Source organism: Malus domestica, chromosome 15 (assembly GCF_042453785.1).
Source record: "Malus domestica chromosome 15, GDT2T_hap1".
NCBI classification, from domain to species: Eukaryota; Viridiplantae; Streptophyta; class Magnoliopsida; order Rosales; family Rosaceae; genus Malus; species Malus domestica.
Genome location: NC_091675.1, coordinates 14,774,469 through 14,797,616, shown reverse-complemented (window position 1 = coordinate 14,797,616; position 23,148 = coordinate 14,774,469). Strand labels below are relative to the sequence as shown.

The 23,148-nt window shown below is 36.5% G+C and overlaps 1 protein-coding gene and 1 long non-coding RNA gene across 2 annotated transcripts; both read right to left on the bottom strand.

Annotated features, from left to right (window-relative positions):
• Positions 1–9,776: 9,776 nt before the first annotated feature.
• On the bottom strand, positions 9,777–20,110 carry LOC103400570 (coatomer subunit beta'-3-like). Its single transcript, XM_029095132.2, has 26 exons — positions 19,896–20,110; positions 19,702–19,722; positions 19,534–19,595; positions 19,370–19,424; positions 18,840–18,876; positions 18,434–18,759; positions 18,205–18,336; positions 17,944–18,092; positions 17,441–17,509; positions 17,095–17,245; positions 16,922–16,987; positions 16,128–16,316; positions 15,547–15,687; positions 15,382–15,456; positions 15,086–15,262; positions 14,855–14,946; positions 14,649–14,765; positions 14,196–14,310; positions 13,965–14,036; positions 13,650–13,846; positions 13,469–13,562; positions 13,168–13,274; positions 12,883–13,012; positions 12,261–12,429; positions 11,033–11,096; positions 9,777–10,265 (listed from the first exon to the last, which is right to left on the bottom strand). Exons 1-24 carry the CDS (start codon positions 19,896–19,898, stop codon positions 12,289–12,291), a joined length of 2,718 nt encoding a protein of 905 aa, XP_028950965.2. The 5' UTR covers positions 19,899–20,110; the 3' UTR covers positions 9,777–10,265; positions 11,033–11,096; positions 12,261–12,288.
• Positions 20,111–20,861: 751 nt separating this feature from the next.
• LOC103400571 (uncharacterized) lies at positions 20,862–23,016 on the bottom strand. Its single transcript, XR_011576405.1, has 4 exons — positions 22,818–23,016; positions 22,664–22,684; positions 21,701–21,796; positions 20,862–21,232 (listed from the first exon to the last, which is right to left on the bottom strand). It is a non-coding gene; the product is annotated as an uncharacterized lncRNA (long non-coding RNA).
• Between the last annotated feature and the right edge of the window lie 132 nt (positions 23,017–23,148).

Genomic DNA, 23,148 nt, shown 5'->3' with positions numbered 1-23,148 from the left:
TCATGAATTTTGGTTGAAAAACGAGTGAGATATCAAGGTTTAAAGAAATTCCCAGTTTCAGGTGCCGGAGTTCTGAGGTTAGGGATGACGGAATATTCCTAACGGCGTTGGTTAGTTTTAACAGAATATTCCTAACGGCGTCACTGTTACCTTCAGTGTGCCCGGCACGTGCCCGCGCGTGGGCGGCACGTCTGGCCGTGCCTTGGCCGCCACATGGCGGCATGTGGGTGGTCGGAAATTTTTTCTAAAAATATGAGGATGTTCGTGAGGTTGTGTAGATCACGTTGGTATATTCAAACACCCCATTTGAGCATTGTATGAGAATTTATTAGCTAGTTTTATCTATGTGCTTTAAATAACGTTTTTATAGTTATTTCGCATATAGGGGAGGCTTATCCCGAGGACTAGCGCAGTCAAGGGCGACTCGGGGGCTACGACCCTTCGACATACCAATGAGTGAGCTTTTGGTTTTCAGTATATATTTATATACTTGATATTTTCCCAGAAAATGCGTTTAAATGAAAGTATGCTTTGAATGCCATGCATCTAAATTTATATTTCGTATATGAATTAGTATATGATGCATATATATTATTGTGGTGCTGTGGACGCTCAGATAAGCCCATGCGAGTTATGAATTATGAATGTGATTAAGGTGATGATTAATTGAGAAGCTTTGAGCTCATAAACATGCACCTAGGGTGTTAATGATTAGCCAGAGATTATGACACATGCCTGTTATTATAATGTCACCTCCCGCACCATATGCTCATATTGGATCCAATTTAGGTGCACAGTCCTATCGTACAGACCATCATAGGTGGTTCCGACTCGTAGGTGACTAGCGATTTATCGCCCAGCTATCATGAGAGAATAGTATCAAGCATAATTATATTACACCCAATCTTGTCGTACAGACCCCTTTTTAGTGGTTCTAACTTATGTGCAGTGTAGTGTCGTATAGATCATAGTAGTGACTCTGGCTAGATTGACTAATGAGCTATGAATTCAGCTGTACAAATTTATGCAGAGGTTTCGACTAATATGTTATTTTCCATGAAGTTATTCTCACATGAATTACTTACTCTGTTATATCTTGGCATGGCGTACTAATGATTATGAATATGTGAAACATGAATTGAATTGATATATTTACGTGTGTGTATATATATTTGCATATGCTTATATTCTATTTCTGGGAAAAATTATATATGTTTTACAGAAATGGGTTAGAACTATTGAGAAATGAAATGGTTTTGTAAAACATTTGTTTTTGCCCACTCAGGTTTTTTGTTTTGCGCATCTCCAGGTTTTAGGTATACTGATGTTGGTGGCGTACGAGGATTCTGACAGTTCTGACATATATAAATAATTGTTGGACATTTTATGGTACTGTATAATTAGTATTCGTCCTACTGGACGGCACCTAGACTTTATATGCTCTGATTAGGAGTATTTACACTTGTATCTCATTCTTAACATTTCCTGTTTATTAGTGCACATTAGTGGCTTTCGGTTTTTGTTTATTCGTTTAACTCTTATCTTTATCATTTCCGCACTGTGCACATGGCTACGTCACTCTTACGTGACGGCCATCATGCCTTGATCTTGGTCGGGGTGTGTCATTAGTGGTTTCAGTTCCAACTCTAATGGAACACTTGCTATGTTTCATTTAGATAAAAATTGATGCAATATAAATGGTGGCAACTGACGTTCTGCTACAATGGTATAGATAAGTGTTGTTCTTATTTTACAGTGTGAATTCAAATCTCATTAGCTTTTTATTCTAACAATTCTATTGTTTGACGGAAAAAAAAAATAGTGACCAGCAGAAAATAAGATATTTAGACTAATGTAATACAAAGGAGTTATGACTCCAAGCGAAAAAAAAAATTAATAATTAAAAATATACGTTACTTTTAGTTTAGCATCACGGCGAAGGGTATATCTGAAATTTAACGAAATAAAGATAAATCCCATGCCATGCAAATGCAATGCATGAATGTCACGATGCTACGCGTCCTTATCACAGCTGATGCTGATGCACGATCACCAATGATGGTGAAAAATCATCAGTGATGTTCTTCCGGTTAGCCCTCTCCAGCACGTTGGTGGGGCCTATCAAAGAGGATTCAAAAAATTTCCAGATAGCGACACATTCACCACGCCCAAGGCAACTGTGTGTTCCTGGGGGCCACGCGTCACGTCTTGCTCGGCTGGATCGTCGGCGTTGATAAGAGTCCCACGTTCGTGTGGTGCACCGCGTCCAGGTACGCGTCTACGCCCACCGCAAAAGCGCTCCAGTTCGGAACTGGGTGAAAAGACCATACTGCACCTCACACTTTTTTTTTTATTTAATTTTTTCCATAAAGCAACCCAAGCAAAAAGGCCCAACCACCTTTTTAACGCGTTTTTTTCCCCTCCGCCCAATGGACCCGGTGCTTATTTAATTTATCTAGTTTTTTTTTTTAAATTTTTTTATTTTTTTTTATTGCTTTTGTTCATGATTTTAAAAACCATTTTTTACTATACACCACTGCATACGTTAAGAGTTTTTACTACTCTTAAGTTTTGTAGTTTTCAACATTTAGTACATGAAATTTTTTTCGTCCCAGAGTCATACCTAAAATATTAATTTTGGAATAATCTCATACATCTGTTAGTCTGTCTGTTAAGTCTCCCGTTAAATGATGATGTGGCGCTAATGTGGATAATAACTGGATGCCACGTATCATTAAGAGGTCCACGTGAAAATTTAAAATTAAAAAAAAAAATTCTCGCCCAAATATTAAAATAATTAATTAAATAAAAGTATTAAAAAATTAAAAAAATAAAAAACCCAGAACCCCCTTCCTCTTCCCCACCCTCCATCCCCTTCATCTTCACCCACAGACACCCTTCCCCTTCCCTGATACCCACCTCTACCACCAAGCCTTTTCTCATTTCCCAAAAACCCAGCCCCTTCCCTTCCCCTAAAACTTGAAGGAAAATGCTTGGTGGTAGGGGTGGGTATCAGGGAAAGGGAAGGGTGTCAGTGGGTGAGGGGTGGAGTCGTGGAGGGGGTGGAGGGAATGGAGGGGTGGAGCCGTGGAGGGGCTGGAGGGAATGGAGGGGTGTCGGGTGGGGAAGACGAAGGGAGTTCTAGGTTTTTTTTTTAATTAATTATTTTAATATTTTAAATTTGGGCAAGAAATATTTTTTTTGAATTTTTAATTTCCACATGGCGCCCAATCATTGTTCACATGGGCGCCACGTCATCAGTTAACCGGAAACTTAATAACCAGACTAACAGATATATGGGTCTGTCCCAAAATTAACATTTTAGGTATGACTCTGATACGAAAAAAACTTCATGTACTAAATGTTAAAAACCAGGAAACTTGAGAGTAGTAAATTGAGATTTACTCTTTTCTTTAATTCTAACTGGCCGCACATTCAACGTTTCATATCAAGTGGCCATGCTTCTAATTTATTTTGTTAATCTGGTACCAAAACATAATGGAAGTTTTTTTTATTTGCCGAGAAATAAATTGAACTTTTTGTTACTTTATTCTTAAGGTTTAGTAATTTCAGCTGCGGTTGTGAAATAATGTGTGAACATGAGACCTGTGATGGGTATTTGATGGTTGGTTTTTGGAGTCGGTAGGGTTCCACTTTGTCTCAAAATGTTGTGCATATCATATAATTTAATTTGTTCTAAGATTTCACTCCAAAAAAAAAAAAGGTTCTAAGATTAAATTATAGCGGCAGCAACACCGATCCAGTCCAGGCGATATTAGGTGGATTAATTTACTAACTCATTTCAGCTTACTCGTATTAATCTAAGGTTTAAACAAACAAATTAATTAATTAATTTAAACGAGAACGATTCAAAATTGGACCTTTTCTTTTCAACTCTTTGTTTTAGATTTCATGTGATGGGATTGCACATTTGTTTGCATCGTCAACCCGATCATACTTTGTTTTTTGTTTCATTCTTTAGGGTTTGAAGCATTTTGTCAACCATTTTAACTTAACAAAGTCTAAAGTTTTCGCTAATCATATTATATGAACGACACAAGTTTAATATTCAACCCTAAAAATGTTCACACACTCTAGCGAAAACGTTAATTCTTCACCGTCATCGTTGTCATCTTCGTCGTCCTCATATTTTTTTAATAACCTAAACACCATAATCTTCGTTTGGCTTAATTAATTACTAACAAATTGTTATTCATCCACTTAAATTAAATGATTTTGCATAATTGTCAACCAATTAAGCAGTCAGTTTGAAGCTGCCTCCAATCAAACAACCTGTCGTCCCAAATGAGTGGTCAAGATTAAACAAGTATTCACATGAATTCCTAAGCAAATATGATGCCAACATGTAATAATGCGTATGAATGAAAGCCTGTTAATATGTATTTCTGCATAGGGCCAAGTTAATCAATTGGTGTGAATGCAAATCATGTTATATTTTTCTCTCAACAAAAAACAAGCATTTTATTTTATTTAATTATATTCGGCCAACAATTCTCATATAATATGACCCACCGTTAATAAGGTTTGAGTTTTGAATTTGAATGTGTATGGAACCCTAGTCACTTTTTGTACCATTTTATGTGTTGTAATATGCGATAATATTGATATGCTTTATTTTTACAATACATTAATAAATAAAATTTATATATTATAATTTGAATAAAATAATAATATCATGTGACGGTGTTCATATGTATTATAATTTGAATGTGCTTGTATATATGGTGCGTATATCAAACCACAAATCTATGGTGGTAGTACGAATATCTAAACGATATCTATTTGAGCGTGCAGGCAGTGATTCAATAATAATTTATACTGAAGGTCTATTGCGTACATCATTTTGTATTGTAAATATACAATGAAGAATCATTTTAGGGCTTCATGTACTTAGATCAAAATTTTACTTCTAGGGTTAGAGACGTGAGTGCATTATTCATTCAAGGCAACAACAACGTTACCAACAGTTTCCCCACTGATAGATAATACATCTACTGTATGCGGTTGTTCTCTTATGCGTGACCGACATATGTTAACATATATGGTTAGTTTTTCATCAATGTTGATCATAAGCAGGGGTAGATTCAAGATCGAACCTTGGGAGGTCTTAGTGTTAAAGTTTGAAGTCTTTTCAGATAGAAAAGAGCACAATACGTGAAAAAAAATTCAGTTTATTCACTGATGCATTTTGTTGAACACTTAGTGGACTTGTTGTCATCAGCAGAATCAAGTTGCCGACATGTCAAAAAATATTGACATATGCAAAAGTAAACTTATGAGTGTTATTAAGAGAATTTGTCAAGTGTTGTCGACATAACCTGCAATATGATATTGTCAAATATTTGACGGGCACAAAAAGAAATCGTTCCAAAGATTCAAAAAGTCATCAGAAGACTGCACATGTATATTTTTCAAACTCTAAATGATCTTGAGACCACCTTGATTCCAGTGTATATCCGCCGCTAATCATATGATCATAGGGCTCAACTTATTGACGGACAGTCATGTAGATATATATGGTATATGCTGTTAGCTAGGATATATATGAACATAGTATAATTCCCAAGTGCGTGCATCGTGATTTGATCAAACTTGAAAACGTGTGGGACCAATATTCCACGTAGGATACTGTAGTCAATGGAGTTGATTAGGACAAAAATGCCAGCCAGCAACCCAGCTGGGACGCTTAGTCATCACGCTTGTCGACCTTAACAATCCTATATGTGGAAAGGGATCATTTCCTAATAATCTACCAAATCAGAAGATATGTGCTGATGAAATTTGATCAAATGGATTAAAACAAAAACTCACTTTAATAGTTATAATAACTTCAGCCGTTGGATCAATTTTCAATAGTAAGAATCCTCTGATTTGGTGGATTAGGATGAAGGGATTACAAGAAGATCCCCTTCCCCTATATGTATGTATATATGCTTTCATCACTAGCTGTTGGTTAAGTGAAACTAAGCTACAAAATCCAAATTTATTTTTGGCCATAATTAAACCTCTTCATAAACAATTATTATTTTTATTTCTTTATCTAGGGTAGATGTACTGTCCACGTAGCAAATCCATGACTCATCCCATCACGTATGTCACACAAAAAATTGTATTGGTCTTGATAATAAAAAAATAGATGATGTGTCATTCAACGTGTTATAATAAAAAAGGTAAACATAATTGATATTAGTACATTCTACTTAATGATGTATATATTAATAAAAAAAAACATATCTACGGATTATAATCTGTAAAATTATAACGTCACGTAGGTGTATATGAAGATATTAAAATTTTGCTCCTGCTGACTAACCTTGAGAACTATTCAAAGTTGCATGCCACTTGTCTTACGTGCCAATCGATCAAATTGTTCACATTGGATTTTCTATGTACGTAAACGTTTTTGCTACATTTAAACATTATTATTTGAGCAGTAGATAACTTACACAGTTTATATAAATATCGTATCTACTTTTTCACAGACGCATTTTACATCATGGCAAGTAACAACCGTAAGGGATTTTCAAGCATGCGTTGAAATGATTACAAAGTACGTGGATACGATATAGAAATATAAACCCCATGTATATAGGATGACGCTACTCACACACTCATTTTATTTCGCATACATTTCTTGATAATTTATATCTTTTTTTAATGTTTTTTGAATTTATTTAGGGAAAATGATCTTCACCGGATCTTTTCCTTTGTGATCGTGATCGCTCATCGTATATCGTACGGTCAGAAGTTATTTTAAAATTTAAAATTAAATATAAATAGTACATAATGAAAATTGAATGGACGATATACGATGAACGATCACGATTATAAAATTCCCAAAAAACCAACAAGGATCCTTTTCCTTTATTCAGTTCGACATTGAAAATTAAAAAATATATATATATGAAAGACAAAAAGAGGTATATTGATAGCAACATACAACATTGATGCACATGGTTTCCAGTTTTCTATGTCATTCTATGATGACGGACAAAATGACTGTGTAGCAATCATCTCCGTAGTACTTGGTCAAAAGTAACAAGTCTGTCGTGGTTAAAAAAAAACAGAAAAACCAAAAACAGCAAAAAGTGGGAAATAGAAAACTTAAATAAATAACTAAATAAAAAATAAAAATACATTGTAATTGTAGAGACTTGTCTTCAAGAACGCAAATTACGGACAGAATTCGAGAGCGGAAATTATGTTGAGAGTAATGCTGCAATTGAATTGTAGGGTTTTGCTGTTAGCTTTCATTTCGTCGGCAGGAGGGTTTTAATTTTTTAAACATTTGGTTAGGGTTTATCTGCCTCTGGGAGTTGGGTAGGACCTTCCATGGCTTGCTGGAGCCACTGTGCTTTCATTTCATGGGCCATGAGTCTACGACATACACATTGAGACTTATACCTTTGGGGCGGGGTTAAGATTTTGTCAAAATTTTCAACCTGGTCGAAGGGGAATAGCACCCACTAATTAACCTACAAATGTGAGCTATCCCCCAATAAATCAAGTATACGAGTATAAGCATTTCTTTCTTGTTCTAACTTGTTCGTAGTTGTACACCGCAAATCCGCAGAAGTCAACAAACTCTTTGGATCTTTGGAATTTTTATTTTATTTTTAATATTTTTGGTATATAATATATTCACCACAAGTCAAAACGGTATGGTCAGTTGCAGTGCAAACACATGGTTGAAACTGTCATGTAATTGTCGCTCGGATTACACGGATAACGTTTCCTCGAAATTGTGTGTGCATCCACTCTTTTAACAATACTTCTTTGGTGCGGCTGACCTGTGTGGTTACTCCCTCTCGAGTTTATCTAGGTATGAGTTCGAAAATTTTAGTATGCTCGGGTGTATTTATAGTTTAAAATTATTTACCGTCGAATTTAAAAGTCTGGAACTAAAGATTTTACAGATTTTTTATCAATACACAGAATTTCGAGTGTGTTGTCGCATGACTCCAACACCTAAGACATCCCTTTATAGGTATCAGGTAGTTCGAAAAAGTTTCATTATACTTCATTTTTCTTATATTACAAGATTCTAATTGTTGAATCTATCATTAACCAATAATCTAACGGCCAAAAATCTCATATAGTGAAGCATTATCACATTCAAGTGGTTTTCCACTTGTTTAAAAGCCTTGTACGGCTGTGCTTAATAATGTGTTGTGAAAGAGTGACACGTGTGTAGCTACCAACAATTTTAATTTGGAGGGTTCATGGGCGATCGCGAAAGAAATAAAACGGAACATGTGTCCCGTTTTGGTTCCAATGTGCCATGTGGTGCTGTTTCATCAACAACAAAGAACTTGGTACCCCTTTCAAAGATAGATACGGAATAGGGATCCCTTTATGTATAGGACCCCCCTCCCTCCCAAGGGTCTCTGTGTGGGACAGTTACACCATTCCAACTTTCCGTTCGAATGGAGCATATTTATTGTTGTCATGATACAATGTGGGTTTGGAGCCTTTGGAGTGGAGCTTTAGCTGTGTTTAGAGAAAACAGGCATCACACTGCTCTCGTCTAATCTAAAGCCTATCTCACCTAACTTGCACCACCGTTCGAGCACAAAAAGTGATTGTCACACTTTTTATCACACTCCCATTTTTTTTTTCAAGCTTTTTGATTGAATAAATCAAAAGACAATAAACTATGGAGATACGAAAACAAGGGCATAAATGTAGAGGGAAAAGACGGACGTGTACCTAGTGTTATTTACCTAAGAACCATGGGGAGAAGAAATTAAAAGGGGTTGTACTTGACCTTGCAGGAAGGGACCAAAAAGCTATTTACCTCCGCTAAAACCTTTCACCTTCCTGCAAGAATGATGAAGGACAAAATAAATATAAATAAAGCAGAAGATGGTTGCATTCGCCACCTGCTTCTCATGTGAAATTTATGGAAAGGTTCTCCAATTATTTCCTTTCCATAAACCAGCAAAAATGTCGGCACATGAAAACAAACCAACCTACTAAGTTATATCATACAAACCCTAGCCTATAGTTCCATAACCAGACTCAAATAATTGTGTCATGATTTATGAAAAAAATATTACCACTAATTATAATTTCAAGGCACTTGTATATAATTAAAGGAAAACTAATGAAAAGGGCTTGAAAACTTTGAGTTTTAATGATAAGGACAAAATAAAGGGTAAAGTGAATAGTACCAGGATTGATTTTTTAGTGTAAAAATGTGATTTTTCGTTAAAGTAAACAGTACCGAATGCTTTTCGTTAAAGTTCCCTATAATTAAACCCATATCTACGTTGTTGAACCTTAATCGAGAACCTCTCCAGGTCCGTGTCAAGAGTCCAAAGATTCATAGATCCGGATGATTGAAAAAGAAGATCCAGACCCATAGCTTGTGTGAGGTAAATCAATGGAAATGGGTAATAAGGGCCGCATATTTAAAATGAATGGTCAGGATCTCCAAGTCCAATCTCAATTTGTTGAACCTAATGCACTTATAGCCGAAGCCACCAAACCAAAACACAATTAACGAAAATGTAAGATTCCAACAAAGGACAAGGATTGTCTGCCCTCCACTTCCAATGACCACACAAAACAGGAGGGTACGGGAAGGACACCGGAAGTGAAGGGTAGACACTCCTTGTCCTCCAACAAATATTAAAATTTAAAACCCATCAACGTAAATACTTTTGCAAGTATGTTTCTATAATTTTTCGGAATGAGATTCCGACAAACCTTTCGCAGCCGACGACACGCTAATTAGACGATAAACCAAATGATTGGCAACGACCAAAACATTCTTTAATAATGATTACCAACTTGAACAAGACGGAAAACGAATCAAACTAACCTAATTTATATAATACGATGATGAACATTGAACAGGTCATCAGCAAACAAAACAAACTTCTTTTTCTAATGCAGAACAACACGTAATCCTACATGCTTACACATATGATAAGGGAGATTTCGTTTAGCTGCAAAATCACGGGTCACACATGGGAAGCAATCCGCCGCCCGCCACCCGCCACCCGCCACCGGGGGTTCTCTCTTTCCGACATTTTATGCTCACCTAATAAAAGTTGTGTAATATAAAGCGACCAATCCGATCAAAATCTTTACCGGGTTCAATAATTACGAGAAGCTTTTTTCTTCTTTGACATCCTTTGCATCCGTAAAAGTGTAGAGTGTCACATGAATAACTGGTCTTAATAGGAACTACAAGTGGTGCTTTCCAGGTTGTACATGGGAGAATTTTACAAGTCACCCTGCAGAGAAAAGAAAAGGCGAGAAACTCTTGTCAGAGGTCGCGAATTTACAAGGAAGCATGTAAGAAATTAGCAAATATATGGGTCCTATGGATGGGATTGATACGTAGACCTAACACTTGTAGAAATAATAACTTATGCCGGAACCCACACCATGCGTTTTAGGGGTCACGATTTAAGATGCATGAAAATGTTTAATGATAGAGCAAACAGGATCTGTTGTACGAATGGCAGATCTTAAGTTGGATTAACGATTGAAAGCGCTCAACTAACTTGGGGTCAAAGTACAAATATGAAATTTGTCATAGGACCGGACCAACCCTCCACCAACTGAAATTTAAGTTAATTGCTCAAATAAAGTTCAGCTGCTTGATGAAGCTGGACAAAGATTGAGTAGCTGCTAGTGATTCCCAATACCCTACTTGATTCTAATTGTTTAAACTATATACTAAACAATTTTGTAGAGATGAAGACAATTCGACATAGTATGGCCCAAACCCTCGTTTAGTGATAATGTTAAATTTGAAACTGCACTGATCTTTCCAAATGCTAAGTGCTACGTGATCTCTAAGGATGTAGACAGATGAGCAAGCTCGGATGTAGACAGATGAGCAAACTCGGATGTAGACAGATGAGCAAGCTCCGATGAAGGAACCAGGAAGTCATGTTTATTTATTTTTGTTTAATACGTGAGCGACTAAGTAATATAGGCTTGTAAACAGAACTTAATAAGAAAATATTTAACATGGTAAAGACATTTATCTTACCTGAAGATTGGTGTACAACAGCTGGAGCTAGCTGTTTAAGAGAACTATTGATGTGGCTTAAACACTGCATTTTCAACCCAGAAAAAAGAAAAAGAAAAACTATCAGCATCAATTGACTTCTAAATAACATCAAATATTAGATTGTTATGATGTGCATCTGTAGACAGATAATGCTCTACGATATTTGAAACACCACCAAATTCATTATTAGACACAATAACGATACAAAGGGAAGCATGCTTCTTCTTTCCCTCCTTGGGCAGATGTGAGGAACATCAAACGTTACTAATAAAGGTCGTACCCAGTGCACAAGGCTCCCGCTTTACGCAGGGTCTGGGAGAGGTGAATGTCGGCTAGCCTTACCTCCATTTATGGAGAGGCTGCTCCCAAGTCTCGAACCCGAGACCTACCGCTCATGGGCGAAGGCACTTGCCATCGCACCAAGTGCGACCTCTGTATCAAACGTTACTAATAAAGGTCGTACCCAGTGCACAAGGCTCCCGCTTTACGCAGGGTCTGGGAGAGGTGAATGTCGGCTAGCCTTACCCCCATTTATGGAGAGGCTGCTCCCAAGTCTCGAATCCGAGACCTACCGCTCATGGGCGAAGGCACTTGCCATCGCACCAAGTGCGACCTCAAACGTTACTAATAAAAAACTAAAATCTAATTCAGATTCAAACAAGATATTGCTGACCAGATTTATAATTTCAAGGAACATCAAACGTTACTAATAAAAAAACTCAAATATAATTCAGATTCAAACATGATATTGCTGACCAGATTTATAAGCAATACATGAGGAATCTTATTAGTAAGTTTAGGGGGTGTGTTTTTTGTGTGTTTTAAAGATGAAATTATCATCAAATATTTCTATTCAAATATTTTAAAGATGAACTTATCCTCAAAAGATATGAATTGGCAATGCATCAAGGGATATAAGGAAAAATAAACGTGCCTAAAACAGATTCAGGAAAACCATATTTACTAGGCCAAGAAAGCTGGCCATTCATCGAGAGCTCGTATAAGAGCTCTGATGATTGTCATGGTATTCAAAAAGTTACTAGGTAAAAAATTAATGGATGCTTGATGAAAAGCCAAAAATAAAGATTGGACTCACAACGACAATATTGAGAAGAAAGAGAGCAGCAGCAAAGCAAAAACCACCATAACAGCAATATCAATAATGATAAAACACCAAATTCAAAATTTAGAGTGCTGAATTAATCACCAGAATATTCACACATCCTCAATCGCCCTTAGGGTGATGAAGTAGTTTCATCATTTTTATCCAACTCTTCATCCTGGTTTCCATTTACAAGAACAACACCGTTCATGGAATCAGCATCCTCCTCAACAGCCTCTCCTTCACCTTGATCTTCTCCATTCTCCTGCACATCCTGAAACAAAGAAACACACAATCCAATTAAAAAACCAGTAAAATCATCCCTTCATGGAACAAACATTAGAGGTTTTTAACTAAAGAAAAGCCGAAAGAGAAGTCATTTTATAGTTGACGATGCTTCAACTACATAATAAAATTCCTAATGTACCATCTACAGTTGGATAGAATCACCAACAGTGTGACAAAGTTTCAAAATGAAAGAGGCGAGAAACAGAACTTTGTGTTCTAATCTCCCAAAACGAAAAAAAAAGGCCAAAACAAACTTTAGCCGCAGTTTTGTAAGTTCGAGAACTTATTTGAACTTCTGCACTCTCAAAGATGAGTTAAAAAGTGAAGAAATACTAATAACTATGTAAGTAAGTAACTCAGATGTGAATCAGCTTTTATCATTGATTCAAGAATGTTAGCTGGTTATAAACATCTATTTGTCATCAATTGGACAATTTACCTCATGATCCAGATCTCCATTTTCGATTGTCGCTTCTTCATCAATTTGCATGCTTCTGAACCTTTCCACTAGGTTGGTGGTTGGCTTCTCAGCATAGACTGGGTATTGTTCAGCAGGAGGATATATGCCTCTGCAAATGACCACAAAGCAATCCACAATCATCCAACAAAGTATAAGCACAATTTATTGGCAGTCAGTAATAATGGTGATATCTACTCTACTGCAGCGCTAAAAAGTAGAATGTTAATGTCCCTGATGTTGAACAGTGAGATGAAGGGTGGATACCTATTTTCTGCATCTTTAGACTCAAGGGCAAGAGAAACCTGCCAGTCCTCGAACAAATTAGGATACTCTTGTGGATCGGCCAATGATTCGGCAGCTTTTTTATTAACCTGTCATATTGAAAATTAAGAATATTTTAGAATAATCAAATATTTGCACAAATATTTCCTTGCTTCAATTGGTGAATAAAGTAGAGTATATAACAATTTTCCGTTGGTATCACTTCCTTCTTCATCTCACCTATACATTTCACTTAAAAGAAAAGCATCAAGTTCATGAACTAAAAAACATGCAAAAGTTTAACCTTGTTCAGGTCATTTCTCCAAATTGAAACTATCTCTGAGACCTTGCTTGGTAGGTAAGATCGTGCCATTAAAGCTGCTTCAGGTATCCTTTCACTGTAATGAAAGATGCCAACGCTTTAACAAACAAAAAGGACAACTTGACAAATTGAGTGGTCATAATTAGGGTAAACAGAAATTTACCTTTCCAACAACAGCTGTATGCATTCTTCCAATTTACCCAGCATAAATAAACAAAGGAATGCAACATTATTCTTTCCTTGTTCTTTGGCAAGGGATGCAAGTTTTGATATTCCTTGGGCATCTCCAAGAGAAGAATAGAGAAGCAACAAGCCAGAAAGGTCCATTCCATTTGATAGACAATCTTCAGCCAAATCAAGCTGCATTACCCATTCAAGCATATGAATCAAGATTTTGAATGTATAAACTATGTGAGTGAATGAGGGTCTCTGGGTTTGTTTAATAGAGTTCAAACAGAAGACAGCGGTAAGGGAATACCTTCCCAGTGGACATAGCTAATTCTCCCAGCCGCTTCCATTTGGATTCACTTTGGGCTCCTGTAGCAATTTCCTGCCAGAAAGAAGAAAACAAAATATCTTCAAACAACCAATAAATAGTTATTAGAAAGAGTTTTTCTATATAAAGGAATTATACACCACAATTTCTCTTCAAATTATCCAGAGCAAACCTTCCTGACAAACAACAATTAACTAAGTAAACAAATCTCACCTTTGCAATCTCAAGTCTACCCAGCTGTATAGCAAGATCAAACTTGTAGTCAGCATCTGTTGCCACTTCCAGTGCATCCTCCAACATACCTCGAGATTCCAAAAATCGAGCCACACTGGATAAAAGCAAAATTTACATCAATATGTTAGTCAATTTACAAAAAAAAAACATAAAAACAAACGATCACCAAAATAACATCTACGTATCAGGACAGAACAAAAAAGGAAACACATGTGAATAGAGATAGTAAATCAGGAAAAATAAATATAATATACTTGTAAATCAGATAAATATATTAGGATCCTTTTTATTGAACTAATAATTATACTTGTATGAGGACCAAAAAGCAATATGAAATGCGGTTTTAGGTAAGAAATGGATCTGGGTTTTAAGCTATATATAATATCACTAGATGGTGCGCAACAGTTGCCCATACAAAATATGGTTTCCTACCTATTATGTTGCTCTGGAGGAATTGTTGGAAAGATTTGCTTCGCACGCTCTAAATCTCCACGTATAACAAGTGTTTTGTACTCGATCAAGCTGAGAAGCAAGGTGTATCCAATGACACTGCATAGGTAACAATATTAACAAGTTAAAATAAACACTCCGAAAGGCATGAGTTGACTTCCCTTCAGAACTGCAGCTTGTACACTTACTTAAACTCTTTATCAATTAGAAAGAGACGACTTTGATTGGCAAGATATCCCAGCAAGTACATGGGCCGGTCCAGGTGAAACATTGTGGTCACCTGAAAAGTCACCGAGTCAAAACAGAGTCCTATCTCCAAGTTTTTTTTTAATGCTCTAAATAATATTCTGAGAACAACAGTGATATAATAAAAGTCTGGTCCAAAACACTGATTTTAAAAAGACACAAATTTTGTATACCTCGCCACCAACACAATAGTTAAGTCGCCAAGAAGCGTTATTGTAAACGAAACAGTCCCCGACCCATAATCCAGTTCTGACACGCTCATTTATTTCATAGAGGAGCTCAAAAGCATCCTCTACACCTAGTTCATCAACTGGCCTTCCACTGTCAAAATAGGATGAGACTACATCCCTCTGCCAAATCAACCACACTAAGTTAATTATATGAATTACTTTTAGCTCATATGTACAGAAAAAACTATGCAAATGTAAATGAAGAAGGGATAGGAGAGCTTAAATGGGAGAACTTTTACATCGTATTTTAGAATGTAGAATGATGAATCACTTGTGATTGCCACCAAATCGCCACTATCAGCCCAATAAACATTCTTGAACAGTCAAAGCAACCAAAGGAACGTATTAGTACCCATGCCGCCAGAATAAGAAGTCTGATAATCAAAATTTCGTATATGTTACACCTTAACATTGACATCAATACGTCTAATCAATCTGCATTCCGCCCAGTCATAGAAGCATATGAAGTCATTTGAGCGCATTGCCAGTAAGACCCCTCCATAAATATGTTCTACAGAAAATGTTGGTCGAACATTCTTCTTTTCCTGAAATCGAATTTTAACTCGATCAGATTTGCAAACAAGGCAAAGTATCCTGTTAGGGGAAAATTCCATCTCTTTTCATAGACCACATATCTGCATGAACTAGCCATTGTTTTAATTCAAAAGGCAATGGTTTTTTAAGCAAAGACTAGATCTGCCACCCGACTCATAAGATGAATACAGAGTTTCTGATAAGTATTCTCACTTTTAAGTTCAAACATTGCATCATTCACTAACTTTTGTCCAAACTGGTGTCTACAGTTTTACCAATACATTCATTGTCCCTATACAGTCAAGGCATTGCCTTACTCGTGTAAAACTCTAGAGAGCACAACTTGTGGAGGAAAATGGGGCAAAAGAGAAGTGTTCTTGCAAAAGTAACATTAGCAATAACTTACAGGAAATTATTAATGGAGAACAAAGGAGTTAAAAAGGTTCAAAACCTGGAACGTTTTGCTATAAACTTTTATCCTTGATGTAGTTTCCCTAACAGCACATTCTCCATCCGATGACCAAACAAATTCCAATGCTGAGCCAAAGGATCTATTTCTCCATGCTAAAGCTGTGTATATTATGTACTCGCCATCTCCACAAACAACAACAAACCTTCCATTGGGGTTGTGCTTCAAACTCTGAAATCAAACTCAAAATAAAATCCGTTTGTCAAAACAATGTAATTAAAATTAGGTGTTTAATAGTCATAGTCTTATAAGAATCTATAAGTGCGGGCGGTTTTGAGGAAAAAAAATAAAAATAAAGGATTTGGGACTTCAACAAATTGCTAAAGGTACGGAATTGCTTCACAGCTGATGCCTTGTTAGTCGTGACTTGACCACAACTTGATCAATTGGAAATTCAAAAAAAATTATAGCATAAGGTTGGGTGGACACCAGCACAGTCACCCATACAGAACTTAGAGCCAAAACTGAGACTCAGAACAATGAGGAGACAAGAATCTTGTTTCAAATTGTTTCACATCTTCCTCACTCTCCTCTATATCTCTTCATGTTAAAATAAAATCTCTGCAATAGTTATGCATCATGGTTAAAAAGCCAGATCCACAGTAACTTGAGCTGATGTATCATGCACATTCATGAAAAGAGGACTGTTCTGTCTATTATGGACAAGATAAACATCACAGCAGAAAACTTTGAAACACCTTAACAATGTAATAAGGTAGGTAAGTTGACCAAAACAAAAATCACTGGATTAATGTTCCTCAAACAGATAAACTTACTTGAGGATAAAGGTCACAGGTTCCCAACTCCTTCACGGCCAAAGGCAATCTTTCTCCATCTGTAGCCTGAGTTTTACAATCATCAACGTTTATAAATTCAAGCATAAGAATATCTAGTTCTAGAACCATGTCAGGCAGAATGATCAAAGTCTGAGCAAGTAGGGATATTGAACCTCAAAATCTGCTCCAACACTTTTGATATTCACAGTTTGAATCTCATTATGCTTTGCCCAAATAATTTTCCCACCACTATCCATGCTAGCAACTGGTACTTCTCGACCAATTTTAACCATTATGGCTCCTTCATCATAACCAATTACAATCCTGTACGCATATAATAGATCTTATGAAACCATCACATCAAACTATATTATAGTTCACAAAGCTCCCACTCAGATTCCAGCATTCCAAGGTATTGTAATAGTGAAGGTCTGGTCTTACTCAATAATATACATCAAAAGCTAACTAATAGTTTGGACACATAGAAAACAAATAAAAAATAAAGACAACAAGGCTTACCGGCGTGAACCTTTCATGTACCCAAAAGCCCAAACACGTTCAAGTCCATAATTCAATGTGTTTTCAAGCCTGCAAAGTAATTATTCATGTAAAAAAAATTCCCTTTTCTCTGAGAGAACCAGTAAATCAACAAAATGATAGTGTAAAACATGGAGAGGCATAAAAGGTATGACAGAATCCAATAGCCTGCCTGTAAAAGGAAGAGAAACATAAAATGCAAACTGAACAATATGTCTTATTCATTAAAGACCTAAAAGAAAAATACCATTTAATAAAAAGTAGGCAAAGTCTTTCAAGAATGCAATATACTAACATAACAAAATTCTCATCACATGGTGTAGGTGCATTCCGGGTAAGTGGGTAAAACACTACTTTATTTTTTGAGCCTTAACAATCCAAAGGCAAACAAAATGATCCTTGGAAACTAAGAATAAATGAAATTGACAATAGGACATCCAAAATAGCTGAAACAAACACTTGTACACTAGAAATTTAAAACTTACCGATAAGTGGTCGAGTGCCATATTCTAACAGTTCCATCCTCTGAACCACTAATTATAACTGGAAGTTCCGGATGAAAGCAAACTGCAGATACATTGTGAGTATGTCCATCAAGTGTCTGAACACAGCTTTTTGTCTGATAGTCCCACACCTGTTTACATAACTTCTGATTACAGTGTTTTCAAGATAACTATGCATGCATGCACAAACAGTGAAGGTCAGTCCACACAATAACATTGAAGTTTCAAGAAAATGGTGTGTACCTTTGCTGTATGATCATCTGAACCTGTGATTAAGTATGGTTTATCACCGCCAGTGAAGTAATCAACACAATTTACCCCTTTCGAGTGAGCATCCAATGTAAAATTTGGGTCAGGGGAGACAAGATTCCAGATCTGGAAACAAGATAATGACAAACAATTAATAGTATGCACAACTGATTATTTCTAATATAAACTTACACGGGTTACTGAGGAACATTTCTAAACCCACCTTCACAGTATGATCCAAGGAAGCACTTGCAAAAGTGTTGGTGTCTTTAGGGTTAAAGGTCACTTGCATCACATAGTGAGAATGTCCTTCAAATATCTGAGTACACATCCAACCTTTTTCCCAATCCCACAGTTTGATAAGCATGTCATCGGATGATGACAAAACATATGGAAGTGTTGGATGGACAGCCACACATCTAATGTAGTCCGAGTGTGCTTCAAAGACTTTAACTTTATCCATTGTATTATAGTTGTATACACGAATAAACATGTCATCAGCTCCAGCCACTATCCACTGCTTACGCACTACAAACTTTGCTGACCGAACTGCAAGCAGTAAATTTATAAATCAAACATGTTTGAATATCTAGAACATTGAGCTAATACGAAAACTAACGTGCAAGTACCTGGCAAATCAGTGACTTCAAAAGACTTTGCCATGCTCTGTACGTAAATTAGGAAAATTACAGTCAGCACTAACATAATTACACCCGCAAAAGATTTGATATCAAAGAAGCCAAACATATAAAGTCTCACAAGCAAAGAATCGATCTTTGAAGTATGGATTGTCCAAAGACATCAATGATGGTTAAGAGCAACAGAATAAGGTAATTTCTACGGAAGGAGGGACCACCCGTATGAAACATCTTAACCTGTGCCATTTTGAAAATATGAAATTTTCATTCACTAAAAGCTCAATTTGTTAGTCTTAGCGGTCACTCACTTATTGTGTTCTCGACTAATGCAGCCTACTGACAATAAAGAAAAGCTTTCTATGACTGTTCAATAATCACGCAAAGAAAAGGAGTTTCCAAGCACGGCAAATACAACAGAGAAGCGGTAATTTGAAAATGCAACCATGTCCGCGAGATCAAACCCCGAAGCAAGTAATGTGTTAACCCGAGACGAATACTAGAATCGGACAAGTGTGACATACCTGTGACTGGTAATTGAAGATGTACACAGTTCCGGAATACAGACTCGCAAGGATCCTGCCACAAAGATAAACACAGTATAAGTAGCGGCCTCACCGATTCGAAACAAATTCACAATTACAGAAACAGTGAAAGAGCATAGTATATTAGGATTGGTAAAAATTACCATGGCTCAGATGGATGTAGATCCAAAGACTTAACTCTCTCGGTTCTTTGCACAAATTTCCGCTGCATAATTCGCAATCACAGTAAGCAGAAAATCAAAAACTGCGAAATCGAAAAGCTCAAACTTGAAACGGATAACACAAACTGAACGAAACTGAGAGAAATCTACCTTGATATCGAGCCTGAGAGGCTGCAAATTCAACATAGAAACAGCAGAAAAATGGAGCAAATCAGTAAAAATTCACCAGAGAAAACAGTAAGAAATGCAGAGATGAAGTTAAACCAAGTAAAATCTTGAAATTTAGAGTGAAATTTCGGTTCACATTTTCAGATCCGAGCTGAAACCAAAATCTGGAACGTTACCATTTTTCGAGAGCTCGAGGAAGTCCGTGCGGAGCTCCGAAGAGGGAAGATGGAAAGAATCGGCGGTGAAGAGATCGAAGCGAATTGAGTTCAGAGTTCGAACGGAGGTGTAAGTCTTGTGGGCTCGCACGTTCAGTTCGCTCGCGAAGAACAACGGTGTGCGTGTTCTTCTGAGAGAGAGAGAGAGAGAGAGGGAGAGAGATCGAAAAGCTAATGTAGGCTTTGGGCTCGGGCTCGAGTCCAAATCTACATTTTGGATTTGGATTTGGATTTAGATTTAGATTTGGGCCTAATATTACGTCCACTATTTTTTATGACTACAAATCATGGGTTTGGGCTTGAGACTCACTTGTAATTATTTATTTATTTATTTATTTTGGAAGCGAATTTCAAAACTAGCTACAATACATAAATGTATTTAATACAATAATCATTTGACGATGAGATGCAATTCATGTGAATATATATATATATATATATATATATTTAATACAATCATTATCTAACAGCCAAATTATAATTATATAAAATACATGTAAGTATTATAATAAAATCCGTGATTGCTCACTTTTTTTGTTATTCTGCACAATTGGATTTCTAGTTGTTCAATTGAATAAATAAATAAAATAAAGAAATAAAAACAAAGACAAATGTGCAAAATAAGAAAATAGAAGTGTAAAAATCGTTGCGTTTTATATTTCTACTTTATCAACAAAGAAGGTGCAGGTCTAGGCCTAATCGAGTTGGGTAATGTATGTGGGAACAGGATCCTCTCCGGATCCACTCAGGATCTTCACATCCTAACCGTTCATCGTATATCGTGAGATCAGTTTTCGTCAGATATTATTTTTGTTTAATTTTAAATAAAAAATCAAATAATTTCTGACTGCATTATACATGATGAATGGTTAAGATATGAAGAGATGGGATCCAATTCCATGCATGTGCTCTCTTTTTGCACTCAAGTTGACCTAACCCCACGTCTGCAAATCTTTATTCAAATTGTACATGCCGTTTCAAACATGCATCTCGATCGATAATACATTCATAAAAGTAATAAAACTTTACAATTCCATCAATCATGGGCAAAAAACCAAGAAACCTGCTGATAAACTTGGCAACTGGTGTGGCATCACCAGGATGGTACGGAACCAGGGAATCCAAATTCATATCCGGTGGTATAACGTGACGAAGTGTTCGTGGGCGAGCATAGTACAAATGCTTCATGTCTGCAACTTCTTCTGCGAACTCACTCTGATGGTTATTCATCAGATCTTCATTCACTGCCACAATTAAGGGCTTACCAAGCCGCAAAGTTTCGAATATGCTCCCTGACACTACACCGCAGCAAATTATGTTCACATCAAACATCAAGGCCAAGAAAAAATATCAAGCATCAACGAAAATAAAAATGGCTCGCAATCAACAAAATTTTTGTACTTTTTATAACGTGACAAAGTGTTCATGGGCGAGCATAGTACTTTTTATACTATTTTGACAAAAAATCATTTCAAAAATGATGAATCCAAAATCTTGAGGGGAAAAATAAATTTCCTGCAGAATATAGCACTCGTCAACTAAATTTAGAAATTATAGACGAGTCTTGCATTTACGACAAGAAAAGAGATGAAACTAATACATTGTAGCTACTAAGATTCTAAGTGATGAATTAGCGCTGCAAGTATTTTAGCTGAAGATGCTAAAGCCAAATATTTATTAAGAAATACATCGGTATCTCTGCAAGTCTTCTATTATTCACTTGGTAAAAAATGCAGAAAGATAAACAGACGCTATCAGAATCATACCTGCATGACTGACACAAGAGACGCTGCTCTCAGATGGTCTGCAATGCTCGAAGAAAAAGTGTAGTCAACAGCAAGGGGCTCATCTCCTCCTTCAGCCTGCATTATAACAATAATGTTGAGGGGGAAAGATGTTGCACAAAGTATGTCTGACATAAGAGAGCATAGAAGTCATTTAACTTAACATTCCTCCATTCTGTTGCTACAACATTACTAGCAACCAGGCTATTTCAGAGTAGCAGAAAACCAAGCAACGGATGAATTCTTGTTCGAATTTATGAAAGCACGGACAAACTAGTTTCTTTTCTTTTAACCTCTATCTGCGCAGGAATTGAATATCAACACTACAGCCACCTACAAACCCAAATCTAAAATAGCAAACTGGATAACGCATTCGTTTACAAATCCACTTTGCACCACTAAAGTTTGTTACTTTGCAGTAGATAATGAAGAGCAGCAAGTAATCGCATAGCTCGGTTGAGAAATATCTTCATGGGAATGTAGGATCCGCGGCCCATTTGAAAGAGAAGCCAAGTATACCAACTCTTGTTTAACCTCACGCGTATCCACCTCTCGAACAAGAGCATCAAAACTGGTAGTTCCAACAGTTACAAAAACTATCTTCTTAGCCTTCACATTAACCTCACTATATCCCATATGTAATCACTTAAGTTTCTGAAAAGCACGAATCGCTTAACCCTATAGCTAATCACAGGCAGCAAGAAACAATATCACCATAAAACAATTAAGGAACAACTAGGAATTATGAGAATAAACTACTTTCCAGGAAAAAAAAATTACATTTGTAACAGCAGTTTTGATAAACTAAAATTCTTATGAAATCCCAACTTTAAAGAATTCAAGAGCAGCATCAAAATAATAAGTGAAAATGCACTTATTAATCATAACAAAATTGATAAAATCGAAACGGATAACACAAACTGAAAGAAACTGAGAGAAATTTACCTTGATATCAAGCCGGAGAGGCTGCAAATTCACCATGGAAACAGCAGAAAAATTGATGAAATTAATCAAAATTCACAAGAAAAAACAGTAAGAAAGGCAGAGATGAAGTTAAACTAAGGAAAATATTTAGAGTGAAATTTCGGTTCGCATTTACCATTTTCCGTGAGTTGGGAGATGAAAGAGCTCGTGGAAGTCGGTGCGGAGCTCAGGAAGAGTGAAGCTGGAAGGCCTTGGCGGTACAGAGATGGAAGCGGATTGAGCTCGGAGGCAGAGTTTCGAATGGAGGTGTGAGTCCTATGGGCTCGCACTTTCAGTTCGGAACAGTGTCCAAAACCATGTTTGGGTTTGGGCTTGTAGTTGTGTCATGATTTATTAATATTTATTTCGAAAATAATTTTTACTCTTCTTTTTTTACTCTGCACTATGCATTTCCGGTTGTTGAATTGAATATAATTAAAATAAATAAAACATTAGATAAGAACTAA